The following is a 13,457-nucleotide window of genomic DNA, read 5'->3' as shown; positions in this document are numbered from 1 at the left end:
CCAACCATGGGAGTGATGGGACCATTGTTAATGTCTTTGACCTTATCAAATAACCCATTAAGAGGATCCATACCAAAGTCGATAGGCAAATTGACGGGATTGGAAGTGCTAGCAATGAAAGGCAACCGACTTTCAGGGAAAATACCCGAAGAACTTGGAAATGCTAAGGAAATAAGTACACTAGTGATATCAGGGAACGAGTTGAGTGGAAGTATTCCGAATAAAGTGTTGAATTTGGAGAAGCTGAAAGTGTTTGATGTGTCAAGCAGTCAAGGAATAGATTAAGTGGGAAGATTCCTGATCATAGATCAAATATTCCTGCTTTTGCATTTTTTGGTAATCCAGGACTTTGTGGTCTTCCCCTCCCTCTCTGTAATCATTCATAGTAGCCCAAGACTCCAAGCTCGTGACATGCATGTTGAATAAAAAGAAAAAATATTCCGTTGCCGGGACTTGAACCCGGGTCTCTCGGGTGAGAGCCGAGTATCCTAACCAACTAGACTACAACGGATTGTTGATACACTACTGAAGCATAATTAAAAATTAGCATCTTCACAATGTTCGCTTATTGTTCCATCTTAGCGACAATTGTCGTCCGTCCGTTTTGTACTAGCGTGTAACTAAAGATATTCACGTTACAAAATGCGCATCGATAAGCGTAATAATGTTAAATGTAATCTTTGGTTTGGATGAGAGGGGGTATAACATAAAAGATAGTTATGTGAGATCTTGTTTAAATTATCTTGCCTAATACATTGTGAATATCAAATTTTTATAATTTTTATTAATATGTAATTAAAGATATAAAAAAAAAAATGAATATTATATAATGTATAAAGCAAATGTATAAAATTGAATAAAATGAAAGAAATATAAAACTTGATCCGTCGTAAACTTACAATAAATTATAAAAAAAGTTCTGGAAAAATTGTGAAACATGGTCACGTGACAACTTTATAGAGGTACGTTAACCACAGAAAATCCTGCACATTTTTCCTAACGAGTGAGAGTATTGTGAAGTTTTGGTGAGAAGATTCGCAGTGTCTTCGATTAAGATCCAATAGAAGATGCACATGCACACGTGACATTGTTTGATTTTTTGGTGAGAAGATGCACAGGGACACATGGTCACGTGACATCGTTTGAGCTTAAACCTTCACAAATTCTCATTCAATACGAAGATTATCTGTTACAAACTGAAGATGGATATTTTTCCCCTTATAAAATACAAATGGATAGTGCAAGTGGGATATGGATACCCCACGGCCCCACTTGCCTACCCACTTGCATTTTGTGAGAGTATCACTATCTGTCTTTAACTTGTGGCGAATAGTGGTCGTCTTCAATGAGACGGGCTATTGAACCTTTTGGCGAATTTTCATTCAGACTCGTAGTATTCGTTAGAAATTAAAACGAATAAAATGTTATATCATTTTATGATAAAATGTAAATATCATTAAATTTTTTGAGTATTTTTATATTATAAAATGGTGATGATTTTCTCGTTTTAGTTAAAACCAATTTAAGAAAAAATTGCTCGAATTTTTTAAAGTTGCATCAGCCAATAACACTCTATTACTTATTTGGGAAAAGTTCCATCTCAACCAAATTTAAATCGACGTCCAATTAATGATATTTATATCTTAATATGCTCTCTGAATCTCTTTTAGGTTTGAGAAAGGGATAATGCACGACTTTCCCATGCCATCAGCTAAAACACAAAATCTCATTTGTGACGGCACGTATCCGTCACTTTGGAGTGACGGATACCATTTTTCCTCATAAATGACCCAAATAGAGGTGAGAAGAAAGCACATAGGGTGCCCCCACCTTGTCCCCCTATCCGTTTTGTAAGTGACATTATCCGTCACTTGCTCCAACCGTCTTCAGCAAGACTAATTGATGCTAAAAATGTGAGATTTTAAATAAAGGCTCCCAAGATCTAATAGAGGTTAAGGCTCATTTAATAATTCTATTCATTTTGGCCATGTGTTATATCTCGTAAGTCGTAAGACAATTACTAAACAAATAAAATAATTATATACTCTGTCTATAAATGAGGTAGTCTACATTACAGTTTACACTAAGACCATCTCCAAGCAGAAAGTCACCTTAATCGGGTCACCAAACATTTTCCTCTTAATCGCACCTTATTAATCTTAACCAACTTTCACCCTCTCAGGCAGAAGGTCACGACCTAGATCTCCAACTCAATCATTTTTCCACTTTCCAAAATTTTCAATCATTTACCACATTCACTAACCCACCAAAACATCTCTCTTATTTTTACAATTATTATTAATAACATACTACAACTAAGTTATTCTATTCATTTTTAAAATAAATTCTACTCAAATATGTTAAGTAAATTAATTTTATAGTGTACATTAAAAAAAATTATTAGCAATAAATAAACTTTATCGAAAGACGTTGGCTATATCTCTAATCTAATGGCTATAATTAAACCAATGGCTATTATTAGTTCTATTGACGATATATCGATTATATTGGTGATCGTATTTAAAATATTAGTTGACGATTTACGTAAAAAAACAGAAAGCAATATTTACATAAATATTTAGAAAATATTTCAACCAACCCAACTCGTCAACCACTCAATTCTTTCATAAAAATACAATTTTTTATTAAAAAATAAATAGAAAACGATGAAAAATACAACAAAATATTAGCATTCATCTCTATCCACACATTCATATCATCATTCATCTCACCAACCATCTATCCATACACATTCATCCCAACCGACACTCTAAACCCAAAAAAACCCCAAAAATCCCATTCATATAATCATTCATTGCTATATCATTCATAAATTGCTATATCATTCATAAATTTGGGTTTTATTTCGATTGGTTTTCTGATTGGGGATTTCATCAATTTCATTCATCCCGATTTCATTCATGCAGGTAAATTCTTGTTAAATCGTTTTCATTCATCCCGCTTTCTGATTTATTTTCTGATTATTAATCGAAATCTTGTTAAATCGTTTACTTGTTACATTTACATTGTTGGAATTGATGCGAGATTTACATAGTTGTTGCGATGAATGAAAATTAATAATCCAAATCTTGTTACATTTACATAGTTGTTGCGAGATTGATGATTAATAATTAATAATCAGACTTATATTGTTGCGAGATTGATGCAAGATCAATAAATCGACTTACATTGTTGCGAGATTGATCAGATTTATTTAACTCACAATCAAAATCAGTCATTTATTTGTGTTTTTTCGCTAAAAAAAAGGTTCCAAAATCAGTCATAACTGAGTTTGTTCAATAGGTAATTTTAAAAGTGACTCAAAAAAAAATATGCTTGTATTTTATTTTTTCTTGCTATGGTATGTAATCCTAATTTTCATATTAAAATTATCTCTTTTTTTTTTGCAGGAGAAAGGAGGAGTGTTGATGTGCAAAATTAGGGATTTGCATACGTCCTTTTTTTTTCCTCGTTCATCTGTGTCCAGCAACTAACCAGATGATGCCACATACAAGGTCACCAACAATGTCACCAATTCTTCCTCAAGGTCACCTGGTGACCCTGAGTTATTCAAGGTCACCAAATTACCACCTTAACACTCCTTAATTACCGTCATTAGCATGACCCAACAAGGTCACGACCCAGTTGGTGACCTTGTGTAACACCCCCATATCCAGAGGAGCCTTAACTAGGCCTTCCTTAGCATATAAGAGCGTTACCATCTCGGTTACCCGAGGAAAGTAGTTATCAAACGTCAATAAAAGAACTATTAAGCTTTATTACAAGTGATTCAAACCAAAATACAATACATGGTACAACTCAAAGACTACCCGTTATGACCATCATATCTCGTGAGGACTCATCCCTGCCCGGACTCCAGCTATCCACAACGTCAACACCTGCTAAGACCGACTGCTCACCATAAGGGATCACGGCAGACACATAACAAACAAACAACCAAACAAGGTCAAGATCGAGATAAGACAAGACAATGGCAACTACAATTAACAAAGACGAACAATGACAACAAATCCCAACCATAATCACAATAATCCAACCCGGACACATCGATCGTCCCACCGGACCCGACCACCGCCAGGGGGGGACCGCAGCCGTTCCCACCTAAGCCCCGCTCATCATACGAGCGATAACCCTGTCCCATTAATGTGCACATCCCCTTTCGTGGCGGGTTCCACGAAGGGCGAAACTAGGGCGTGAAGCCACTCCCGCAAGTGACCCCACTCAGCCGAGAACGCATCTCGAGAACATCAACAACAACCACAACCATCACAATACCACAATTATAGCAGACAACCAAACACAACACAACCACAATATTCGACACACTAGACCATCTACGAGAAACCGAGTGCGAACCTACCTTTACGCATCCGCAACCAATCCATGCCGACAAACAAAGTATCCAGCGCACAAGCCAAGCCTATTACCATCATGCAAATATCTATTACTACAAGCAAAACCCTAACTATAGAAACAAAGGCACGGATGATGAATATGACATACCTATTAGGGGAAACTCAAAGAAAAGACCGCTACCCGACTCAAGAGACGCTCTCCTAAGGCTCAAGAATCTTCAAAAGGCATCCATGGAGGTTTTTAAGGTGAAGGGAAGGGAAAGGGGCGACTGAAGGGTGAGAAGAAAGTGGCGGAAGTGATTTGCGGATTTAACAAAACGCGATATAAAACCCTCGCTGAAAACTGGGCACTCGATCGAGTACCCAACATACTCGATCGAGTAACCCCCTACTCGATCGAGTAACCTAGCTACTCGATCGAGTAGCCTCTACTCTATCGAGTACCACTCTTTCAACTCAACTCCAGATGACCTCGGCACTTAACTCTAAGGCTATTCCCGCTCCCCAGGTCAGTCAACGATGGTCAAAGGGTCCCTAAAAGGGCGGGTATTACACCTTGCTTGGGCATGGTCTAAGTAAATCATTGATAAAGTGACCGATACTTTCCTAATTTCATTTGTCAATACAAAACACGCATACGTTGTAGAGAAGTCAAGCAAGAATAATTAGGTCTCTAATTATTCTCCTCTAATTTAGCTAACAAGTTATTGTTTATATTCTAGCTTAATATTTAGTGACCTATGGTCATCACCAATTCACTCGGTTAATAACTACAAATATTACGTTATTTTCGTTGATCATTTTACTAAATTCACATGGTTATTTTCATTAATGAAAAAATCTGACACCCATCCTACCTTTCTCGCATTTAAATCCCTAGTCGAGAAACAATTTTCTCGCCCCATACTCACCTTTTACTCCGACAATGGTGGAGAATTTGAGAAATTAAAACCCGACCTTGCCAAGTTCGGGATACAGCACCTCACGTCTCCCCCTCACACACCGGAACACAATGGTTTTGCGGAACGACGACACCGGCACATAGTAGACACCGGCCTAGCTCTTCTCGCACATGCCTTCATGCCTTTACAATATTGGTCGTATGCTCTCCAAATCGCCACATATCTCATCAACCGCATGCCTACACCCACTCTCAAAAACGAATCTCCATATTTCCTACTTTTTCACCAACACCCCAAATACAAAAACTTTCATAATTTTGGAAGTCTTTGTTTCCCTTGGCTCCGTCCATACACCCACCATAAACTCGAGGCCCGGTCCATCGCTTGTTTTTTCATTGGTTACAAGCCCTCCCAACACTCCTACCTGTGCCTCGACCCATCTATAAACCGGGTATACAGCTCCCGTCATGTCCGCTTTGTAGACTCGACCTATCCCTTTGCTGCTACCACGAAACCAATTGATCCCCTCCCCACGTCGGCTGAATGGTGCGACATTTCCGTTCCCATCCCTTCACCTGCTGCCACGACCCCCTCTCCCGACCAACCACCACCTGCTACCCCTGATCCTCCCACCCCTGACTATCCCACAACCGAACCCACCTCCCCTACTACCTCTGTCCACTCCACTCCCACGTCCACCCCTCCTGACACTACCACGACACCACCTCCCTCTCCACCTCCCTCACATCCCCTCCTGACACTACCATCTATCGTCAATCTCCACTTAGCCTTTATGCTTACTCCGATTCTGATTGGGGTGGTAATCCCAATGATCTCACCTCAACAGCCGCCTATGTTGTCTATTTGGGTCGAAATATTATCTCCCGGAGTTCGAAAAAGCAACGAATAGTGGCCCGCTCCTCAACAGAAGCCGAGTACCGCTCAGTCGCCAATGCTATTGCTGAGCTTATTTGGCTCAACAATCTGCTCACTGAATTACGCCTCAAGGTCGTTGCTCCGCCTGTCGTGTATTGCGACAATATTGGTGCTATAAATCTAAGTGTTAATCCCGTCTTCCATTCACGCATGAAGCATCTCGCACTTGACTACCACTTTATCCGTGAAAGGTCCAAGCTGGCTCCCTACGTGTTGTACCTATAGCTAATGATGACCAACTTGCGGATGCTCTCACGAAGCCCTTGCATCGTCCACGGTTCCAAATGCTTATGTCCAAGATCGGACTTTCCCCAAGGCCGTCCATCTTAGGGCTGTTCACTCAGTGGTCCGGACCAGACCATTTGGTCCGGACCAGACCGGACTGAATTTTGTTTGGTCCGGTCCACGGTCCATCTAGGACCAGACCATGGACCGAAGTTATGTAATAAAAGAATTTTTAAATTTGTAATATTATTGATTTTATTTTCTACTTTGTTTACACGTATTAAAAGATGTGTATTTATGTAGTTAAATCTCGTAAGAAAATAATGTTGTTTATTTTGATCATTACGAATTTCTCGAGTTCTAGTTTTATATGCTAAAACATGTCAATGACAATAATATTTGGTCCACTTTGGTCCATTTGGTCCGGTCCGGTCACGTGTTTTTATGGTCCAGACCGGACCGGACCAATATTAATATGGCCCGGTCCTCGGTCCACCTCTTAACCCTTATTTGGTCTTCGGTCCAGGGAGTTTGGTCTGGTCCGGTCTGGTCCACGTGTATTTATGGTCCAGACCGGACCGGACCAATATTAATATGGTCCGGTCCTCGGTCCAACTCTTAACCCTTATTTGGTCTTCGGTCCAGAGAGTTTGGTCCGGTCCCGGATCAATAAACACCCTTAGTCCATCATGCGGGGGATGTAGAGAAGTCAACCAAGAATAATTAGGTCTCTAATTATTCTCCTCTAATTTAGCTAACAAATTATTGTTTATATTCTAGCTTAATCTTCTCCTTATTTGTAGTGATATGTTACCCTATTCACACACTAGCTTATATTATAAATAGCCTTGTAATCTTCCTATTGTAATCATCACTTTCATATATACAATTCATATCTTCTTCATACGTAATATAATGATATTTCTAACTTATGGTTAACTCAATATTGGTAAATTGATATTTTACTTTTCTAATAAGGTTTTTAACCATACAAAAGCAATGTCGTGGTATTGAATTCAGGGTGTTCATCCAAAAGATATAGTATAAACGATGGCGTAGCCATGCATAAGTCAAGACCCCCACAACTTTTCGACTATTGACGTTTTTATAGTTAAATTTGTCTAAACTTGAAAACTTTGTGTTTAAGACTATAATAAAAAAAAATCGAATAACAATTACATTAAAATTAACCCCATACTTATTACATTTATCAAAATAAGGGTTTGAGTAATTTTTCTCATCCTTCTCTCTAAAAAAACCCTAACCTCCATCAATCAAATCTGGGGCTTCCATCGATCATTGATTGATGGTAAGCCCCTCAAATAGTTTTGTTTATCAATTACTAATATGAAATATTATGAATTAATCAATAAAAGTCCCCTTTTGGTGAGATCTGTTTTTCCGTCTCTATTTTCAGAGTTTTTTCAGTCCTTGTCTTTCTAGGGTTTAGTATTATTTTTGGAATTATAGATAAGAGCGATTTGTTGATGATTCATCATACGACTCTACAATGGATATGCGTTATTCGTCAGCGATCTATGGTGCCAGCAGCAGGTAAATTTTCTCCATCAATGAATCAAACGAAAGATCCCCTTAAAAGCTACATGAAGAGAGCGATACAAGGACGAGCCGAATTGTCATATCATGTTTTGAGATCCGGAGTTTTACAGGAGAAATTTGTCCTTCGGTTTCTATTAATTATACCTATCTTTTGTAAGTGCCGTTTGGCGTTTTATTAATGAATTGATTTTTTCCTTCAAAAAAATTAACCCCATACTTGAACAATCCTAACTACACAACTGCTTATAGAAAGTAATAGAAGAAATGTGGGATCACAAAATCCTAAGAACCACAGAATAAGAGGGACTATGGAGCAATATACAATACTATCCCCGGTACTGGCGTACACGTATTCTATGAAGACTTTCTTCTAATTAATGGTCACTTGCTACACACGCATTTACACACTACTTTGTAGTAGTTCATACCCACTAGGCCACTAGTAAAGAGCGTACATAAATAGATGAATCATGAACAGGCTCCTTAGTTTTTCAATAGTCCACTACTACATGTAATACACTAATCCATCCTTAACTATATCAATCGATTATCATGAAAATATTTAGGAACTTCCTACTTCTATTTTCCCTCTACATATCAACTACCACATTCTTCTATTCCGGCACCATATTGGTAGAATCTTGCAATGCCATAGACAAAGAGGCATTGCTTGATTTCAAGCATAGAGTCACGACGACCCCATCCAATCTACTTCGGACATGGGTATCCAACACAAACTGTTGCACGCGTTGGGAGGGTGTGGGTTGTGACTCAGCCACCGGAAGAGTTATTAACATCACAGGTTCCTACCAGGAGTCTGGAGACCCAGTGTGGAAAACCGCGTCTATGAGTGGTACACTCTCCCCTTTCCTAGGTAACCTAACTTATCTCCGACTTATTGACCTTAGCGACCTTAAAAACCTACATGGTTCAATCCCGCAAGAGCTAGGCAAATTGTCACTTTTGACCCATCTTTTCCTTAATGGAAATAAACTAAGTGGCTCCATACCCGAGTCATTTAGCCGCCTCCAAAAGCTACAAGTCCTTAGCCTTAATGCGAATGAACTCTCTGGCATCATACCCGACTCTCTTTTTCAATCAATGAAGTCGCTCTCTCAACTATTTCTAAGTCAAAATAAAATTAGTGGACGCGTACCTGAATCCATAGGTAAACTTTCTCGATTAGAATATCTATCCCTTTCTGGCAACAAACTCACCGGACACGTTCCTTCTACCATTGGCGAACTTATATCTCTACAACATATTGATTTGGGTTATAATAAACTGACAGGCAGTTTACCAAATTCCATAGGCAATCTTACCAAAATAGAAACCATGTACTTTAATGACAATAAACTCACTGGGAAACTACCTTCAACTTTAGGGTATCTTCCCAAATTACTTGATCTAGTCTTGTCTAACAACCACTTCATAGGCCAAATCCCAACTAGTTTTGGCAATTTCAAGAGCCTACAAACCTTGGATATAACACGAAACCAGGTTGTCGGTCCTTTGCCTACTCAACTAGCGAAAATAGATACATTAATAAATCTAGAAGTATCATATAATCCACTAGCACTAGTCACAATCCCGCGTTGGATCTTGACAAAATATTCCCTCAATCAAATAGCATTAGCCGGAACCGGACTTAAAGGCGAGTTGCCACGTCAGTTATCGTCATCACGGGTTAGTTACCTTGATTTGTCAAGTAATGAGCTCAGTGGTAAACTGCCTTCATGGATGGCAAGCATGGGCTTAAATACCCTAAACTTGTCGAATAACAATTTCTACTCCACCATTCCAGTCGAGTTCAAGAAATTTGTTAATCTTGCATACCTTGATCTTCACAACAACAACTTCTATGGCCCATTGAACAATGTTTTCGACAAAGAAGGCGAGGCCTATAGAGTCATCGACGTGTCTAGCAACATGTTTTCAGGGCCGCTTGATCGTAACATTGGTAACAAGACAACCGTGGGACCATTGTTAATGTCCTTGATCTTATCAAATAATCCGTTAGGAGGATCGATACCAAAGTCGATAGGGAAGTTGACGGGATTGGAAGTGCTAGCAATGGCAGGCAACCGGCTTACAGGGAAAATACCCGAAGAACTTGGAAATGCCAAGGAATTAAGTACACTTGTGATATCGAGTAACGAGTTGAGTGGAAGTATTCCGAAGAAAGTGTTGAATTTGGAGAAGTTGAAAGTGTTTGATGTGTCAAGGAATAGATTAAGTGGGAAAATTCCTGATCATAGATTAAATATTCCTGCTTCTGCATTTTTTGGTAATCCTGGACTTTGTGGTCTTCCCCTTCCTCTTTGTAAACATTCGTAGTAGTCCAAGGTCTCAAAACATGTATTGCTAAAAGCTTAATGTAGTCCAACTTCCCTCAAAGTAGCTCTATTATTAATGAAGAGGTTTAAGTTGTATTCCTCCAATCCCTCTGTATCAGTCATTTTTTTACCTTTGTTTATGACACAAAGATCAAGAAAAGAGTAGGTGATAAGCGGACAATAGTCTCATTGAGGGATCAAATTACTTGTAGAACCTTCCTGATATAGAAAAGTAAACAAATAAACGAGACACACTAAAATGAAATACGTTAACAAATGATCAGGATGGAGGGAGTAGTTCTTGTAGTTGATAAGTAATGGACCTCCATTTCTTTACTCGTTCACTTGCACACTTGCAGTTGTAACGAATTATGTTCAAATAAATGAGTTAAAATGGAAATTTTATGTTATCAAGGCGTTATTTAAAATAAAATAAAAAATCAAGTGAAAATATCAGGAAGAGTGTAAATTTTCTATTTACGATGCTAAATTGCTAATCACGTGTAAAATCCGGGAAATATAGTCTAAAAAAGAAATTCCGTTGCCGGGACTTGAACCCGGGTCTCTCGGGTGAGAGCCGAGTATCCTAACCAACTAGACTACAACGGATTGTTGACTCTATTAAAGCTCAAAGCGTAATATACTAATATTACTTGAAGTGACGTGGTTTTCTTACTTTCTATGCGACGCATACGTGCGCGGTTGCAGAATCAATTGAGCGGACCAAAACCACAGGAAAAATTCGTAATTTGAGGTTATTTCTCCTTTGTGTTATTGTTGAGGAATGATAAGGTGAAAGTGTAAATTGTTTGTGTCCCTCGTTTTGATAGAGTATGAATTAATTGGTTTATCGAACTCAAGCATAATTTCCGATCGATGTCATGATCTTTGAGTTATGAACAACCTTATTTGTTTCGTACTTGTATATAAACCCCTTCAATTAGCCATTTAGCCGTTATTATTTGTTTTTAGTGGGTAAATCTCGATTTTTTCGGAAGTGACTGCTGGATAAAGGTTGTTTTTTAGTTGACCGTCACTTGTTCGACCAAATGTTGCAGTGAAGATTTACTCATGCTATGTAAATACAGTACATGATATAAGTTTGGTTACAGTTCAGGACTGAATTCTGGAAAATAATTTATGATAAATGGTGATGTATCACTGTATCAGGTTTCGTATTAGGGTAATACAAAAGACTTGGTATTAACAGTGAAGCCTCAGAGGAAGAAATTCAAGCTACAAGGAACTTTCTGTTACAAAAATACATTTGTCACCAACCAAGTGTTGATGCCATTGAAGCAGCTCATAATGAAATAATTATGCAGCAGTTTCATGAAAAGAGGCGGCCAAAATTTCAAATTAAAAAGAAAGTATGAGGTTTGACGCAGTCCCGTTATGTGCAGGCAGTCATTAGCAGATTCCGGACTCCTGCAGACACCAAATTCATTGTGAAAACATCTACTCATATTTCTTAGTGCTTGGTGTCTTAACTGCCCTTTTCCTTCATTGGCTTCAGTATATTTCCTTCATAGAAATCTGCGGAGCAAACTACGTGTTCTCCTCTATGGGTAATGGGTATGTGCTATATGATATGATTACTCTTATACTTCTTTTTACTTGTTTTGCTATGGCCAACATGCATGTGATCAGCTTCTTTTTTCATTCTTTGAACTTGAATAAAACCAAATTTCTATCAGCATGTGAGAACTTAATGCTCTTATTTCATCCAGTGTCTAATTTACTGAGTTTAAATCAGCGCTGTCTCGTTGAAAAGCTTCTATACATTTGACCTCTCCTTGTCTGTTATTCAGTTTGTAGACCGCACACATCCTTCAACCATAAAAGAATTGATGATGAACTGAACTTGGAACATCATAGTCATATTCCCTCACTTCAAAAGTTCAAATCCTAGTGCTCCAAATAATCAAAATCTCCGTCACAAAAAAGTTAGACCATGACAGTTGGATCCGAAGGGGCGATTAGCCTTTAGTCCTTTATACTTACAATCCATAATTCCACTTCAATGGAAGCCCAAGACTCATCATTCATTGATTTAAATTTGATGGAATAAAGCTAAATTTCTCGCTAATGGCTTCCTTTCCTTTTATAATGTAATATCAGTCATTCCATGTCATCCATAAACATCATCTCTTAGTTAACACATTGTTAAGGCTATGTACAGTGGATCACCCTCTTAGTCCGCTGTTTGGGGGAGCCCTTGAGACAGTTGTAATGTCGTTATTATATACCAACTCTTGAAACTTGTTTCTCATGCTGGACCCTATATTTTCTCATGGCTCTTAGGTACCTTTCTGGTGGTATCTATTATTCCTGCAATACCTCTGCTAAAAGGGTTCAGAAGTTTCGAAGTTATGACCTCATTGATAACCTATATGCTTCTCTGGATGGCTTCTACATATCTGAACTAGCTCCTCTGCTCTTTCTAACTGAATACGCCGTTCTGCTTCTCGCTTCCCTAGATTGTGCAACATTGAAGGTATTTGTCAAACAGGTAAATATTATTCGTTTCTCTGTTTACATGTTTGATGCAATTATTAGTATTTTCTTGTGACCCTCAGTTACACACAAAATGCATTGATATCCAGACATGGGTTTGGGTTATTGTCAAATAGGGTGGATTGGAGCAAAAGTTCGATAACGAAACAAATTGTATGACTAAAAATATGACAATTGATGCAAAACCTTAACAATATACACACTCACTTTAATTCTTTACTAAAAGTGTGACAAATTGATACAAAACTTTAAACAAAACATGTCAAATAGAGTGTTTTGGAAGAGAGCAACTTTAATTTAGAATATGAGAAATACTACCTACCAAGCAACCATAAATTGGTTGCATCCCAAAAGGGTCAGTCCATTGGTGTGAAATTGTTAGATGTTAATAAAGTCTATCTACTACATATAGTGGACTGATATGGATCATAGTGGACCCAACTTTTCTAATTAGATAACATCTATTGAAATTCTGTTAATTTTGTGTTTGAATTTTGACATAAATTCAAAGAGGATGAATGCATTATACATTCTAACAAAAATATAAAGTATTAAAGGTTAAAGAGTGAAGTGATTGCAGAATCAGTATCAATCAATTTTGTAGC

General features: G+C 38.1%; 1 protein-coding gene and 2 non-coding genes across 3 annotated transcripts; 1 reads left to right on the top strand and 2 right to left on the bottom strand.

Moving 5' to 3' along the window:
* Nucleotides 1-438: 438 nt before the first annotated feature.
* On the bottom strand, nucleotides 439-511 carry TRNAE-CUC (transfer RNA glutamic acid (anticodon CUC)). The gene has a single exon. It is a non-coding gene; the product is annotated as a tRNA-Glu (tRNA).
* A 7,881-nt stretch (nucleotides 512-8,392) lies between these two features.
* On the top strand, nucleotides 8,393-10,433 carry LOC141643366 (uncharacterized). The gene has a single exon (XM_074452502.1). It carries the CDS (start codon nucleotides 8,552-8,554, stop codon nucleotides 10,334-10,336), a length of 1,785 nt encoding a protein of 594 aa, XP_074308603.1. The 5' UTR covers nucleotides 8,393-8,551; the 3' UTR covers nucleotides 10,337-10,433.
* A 438-nt stretch (nucleotides 10,434-10,871) lies between these two features.
* Nucleotides 10,872-10,944, bottom strand: TRNAE-CUC (transfer RNA glutamic acid (anticodon CUC)). Its single transcript has one exon. It is a non-coding gene; the product is annotated as a tRNA-Glu (tRNA).
* Nucleotides 10,945-13,457: the final 2,513 nt, after the last annotated feature.

This window comes from Silene latifolia, chromosome 2 (assembly GCF_048544455.1).
Source record: "Silene latifolia isolate original U9 population chromosome 2, ASM4854445v1, whole genome shotgun sequence".
NCBI lineage: Eukaryota > Viridiplantae > Streptophyta > Magnoliopsida > Caryophyllales > Caryophyllaceae > Silene > Silene latifolia.
This window is presented reverse-complemented; position numbering and strand designations above follow the sequence as displayed.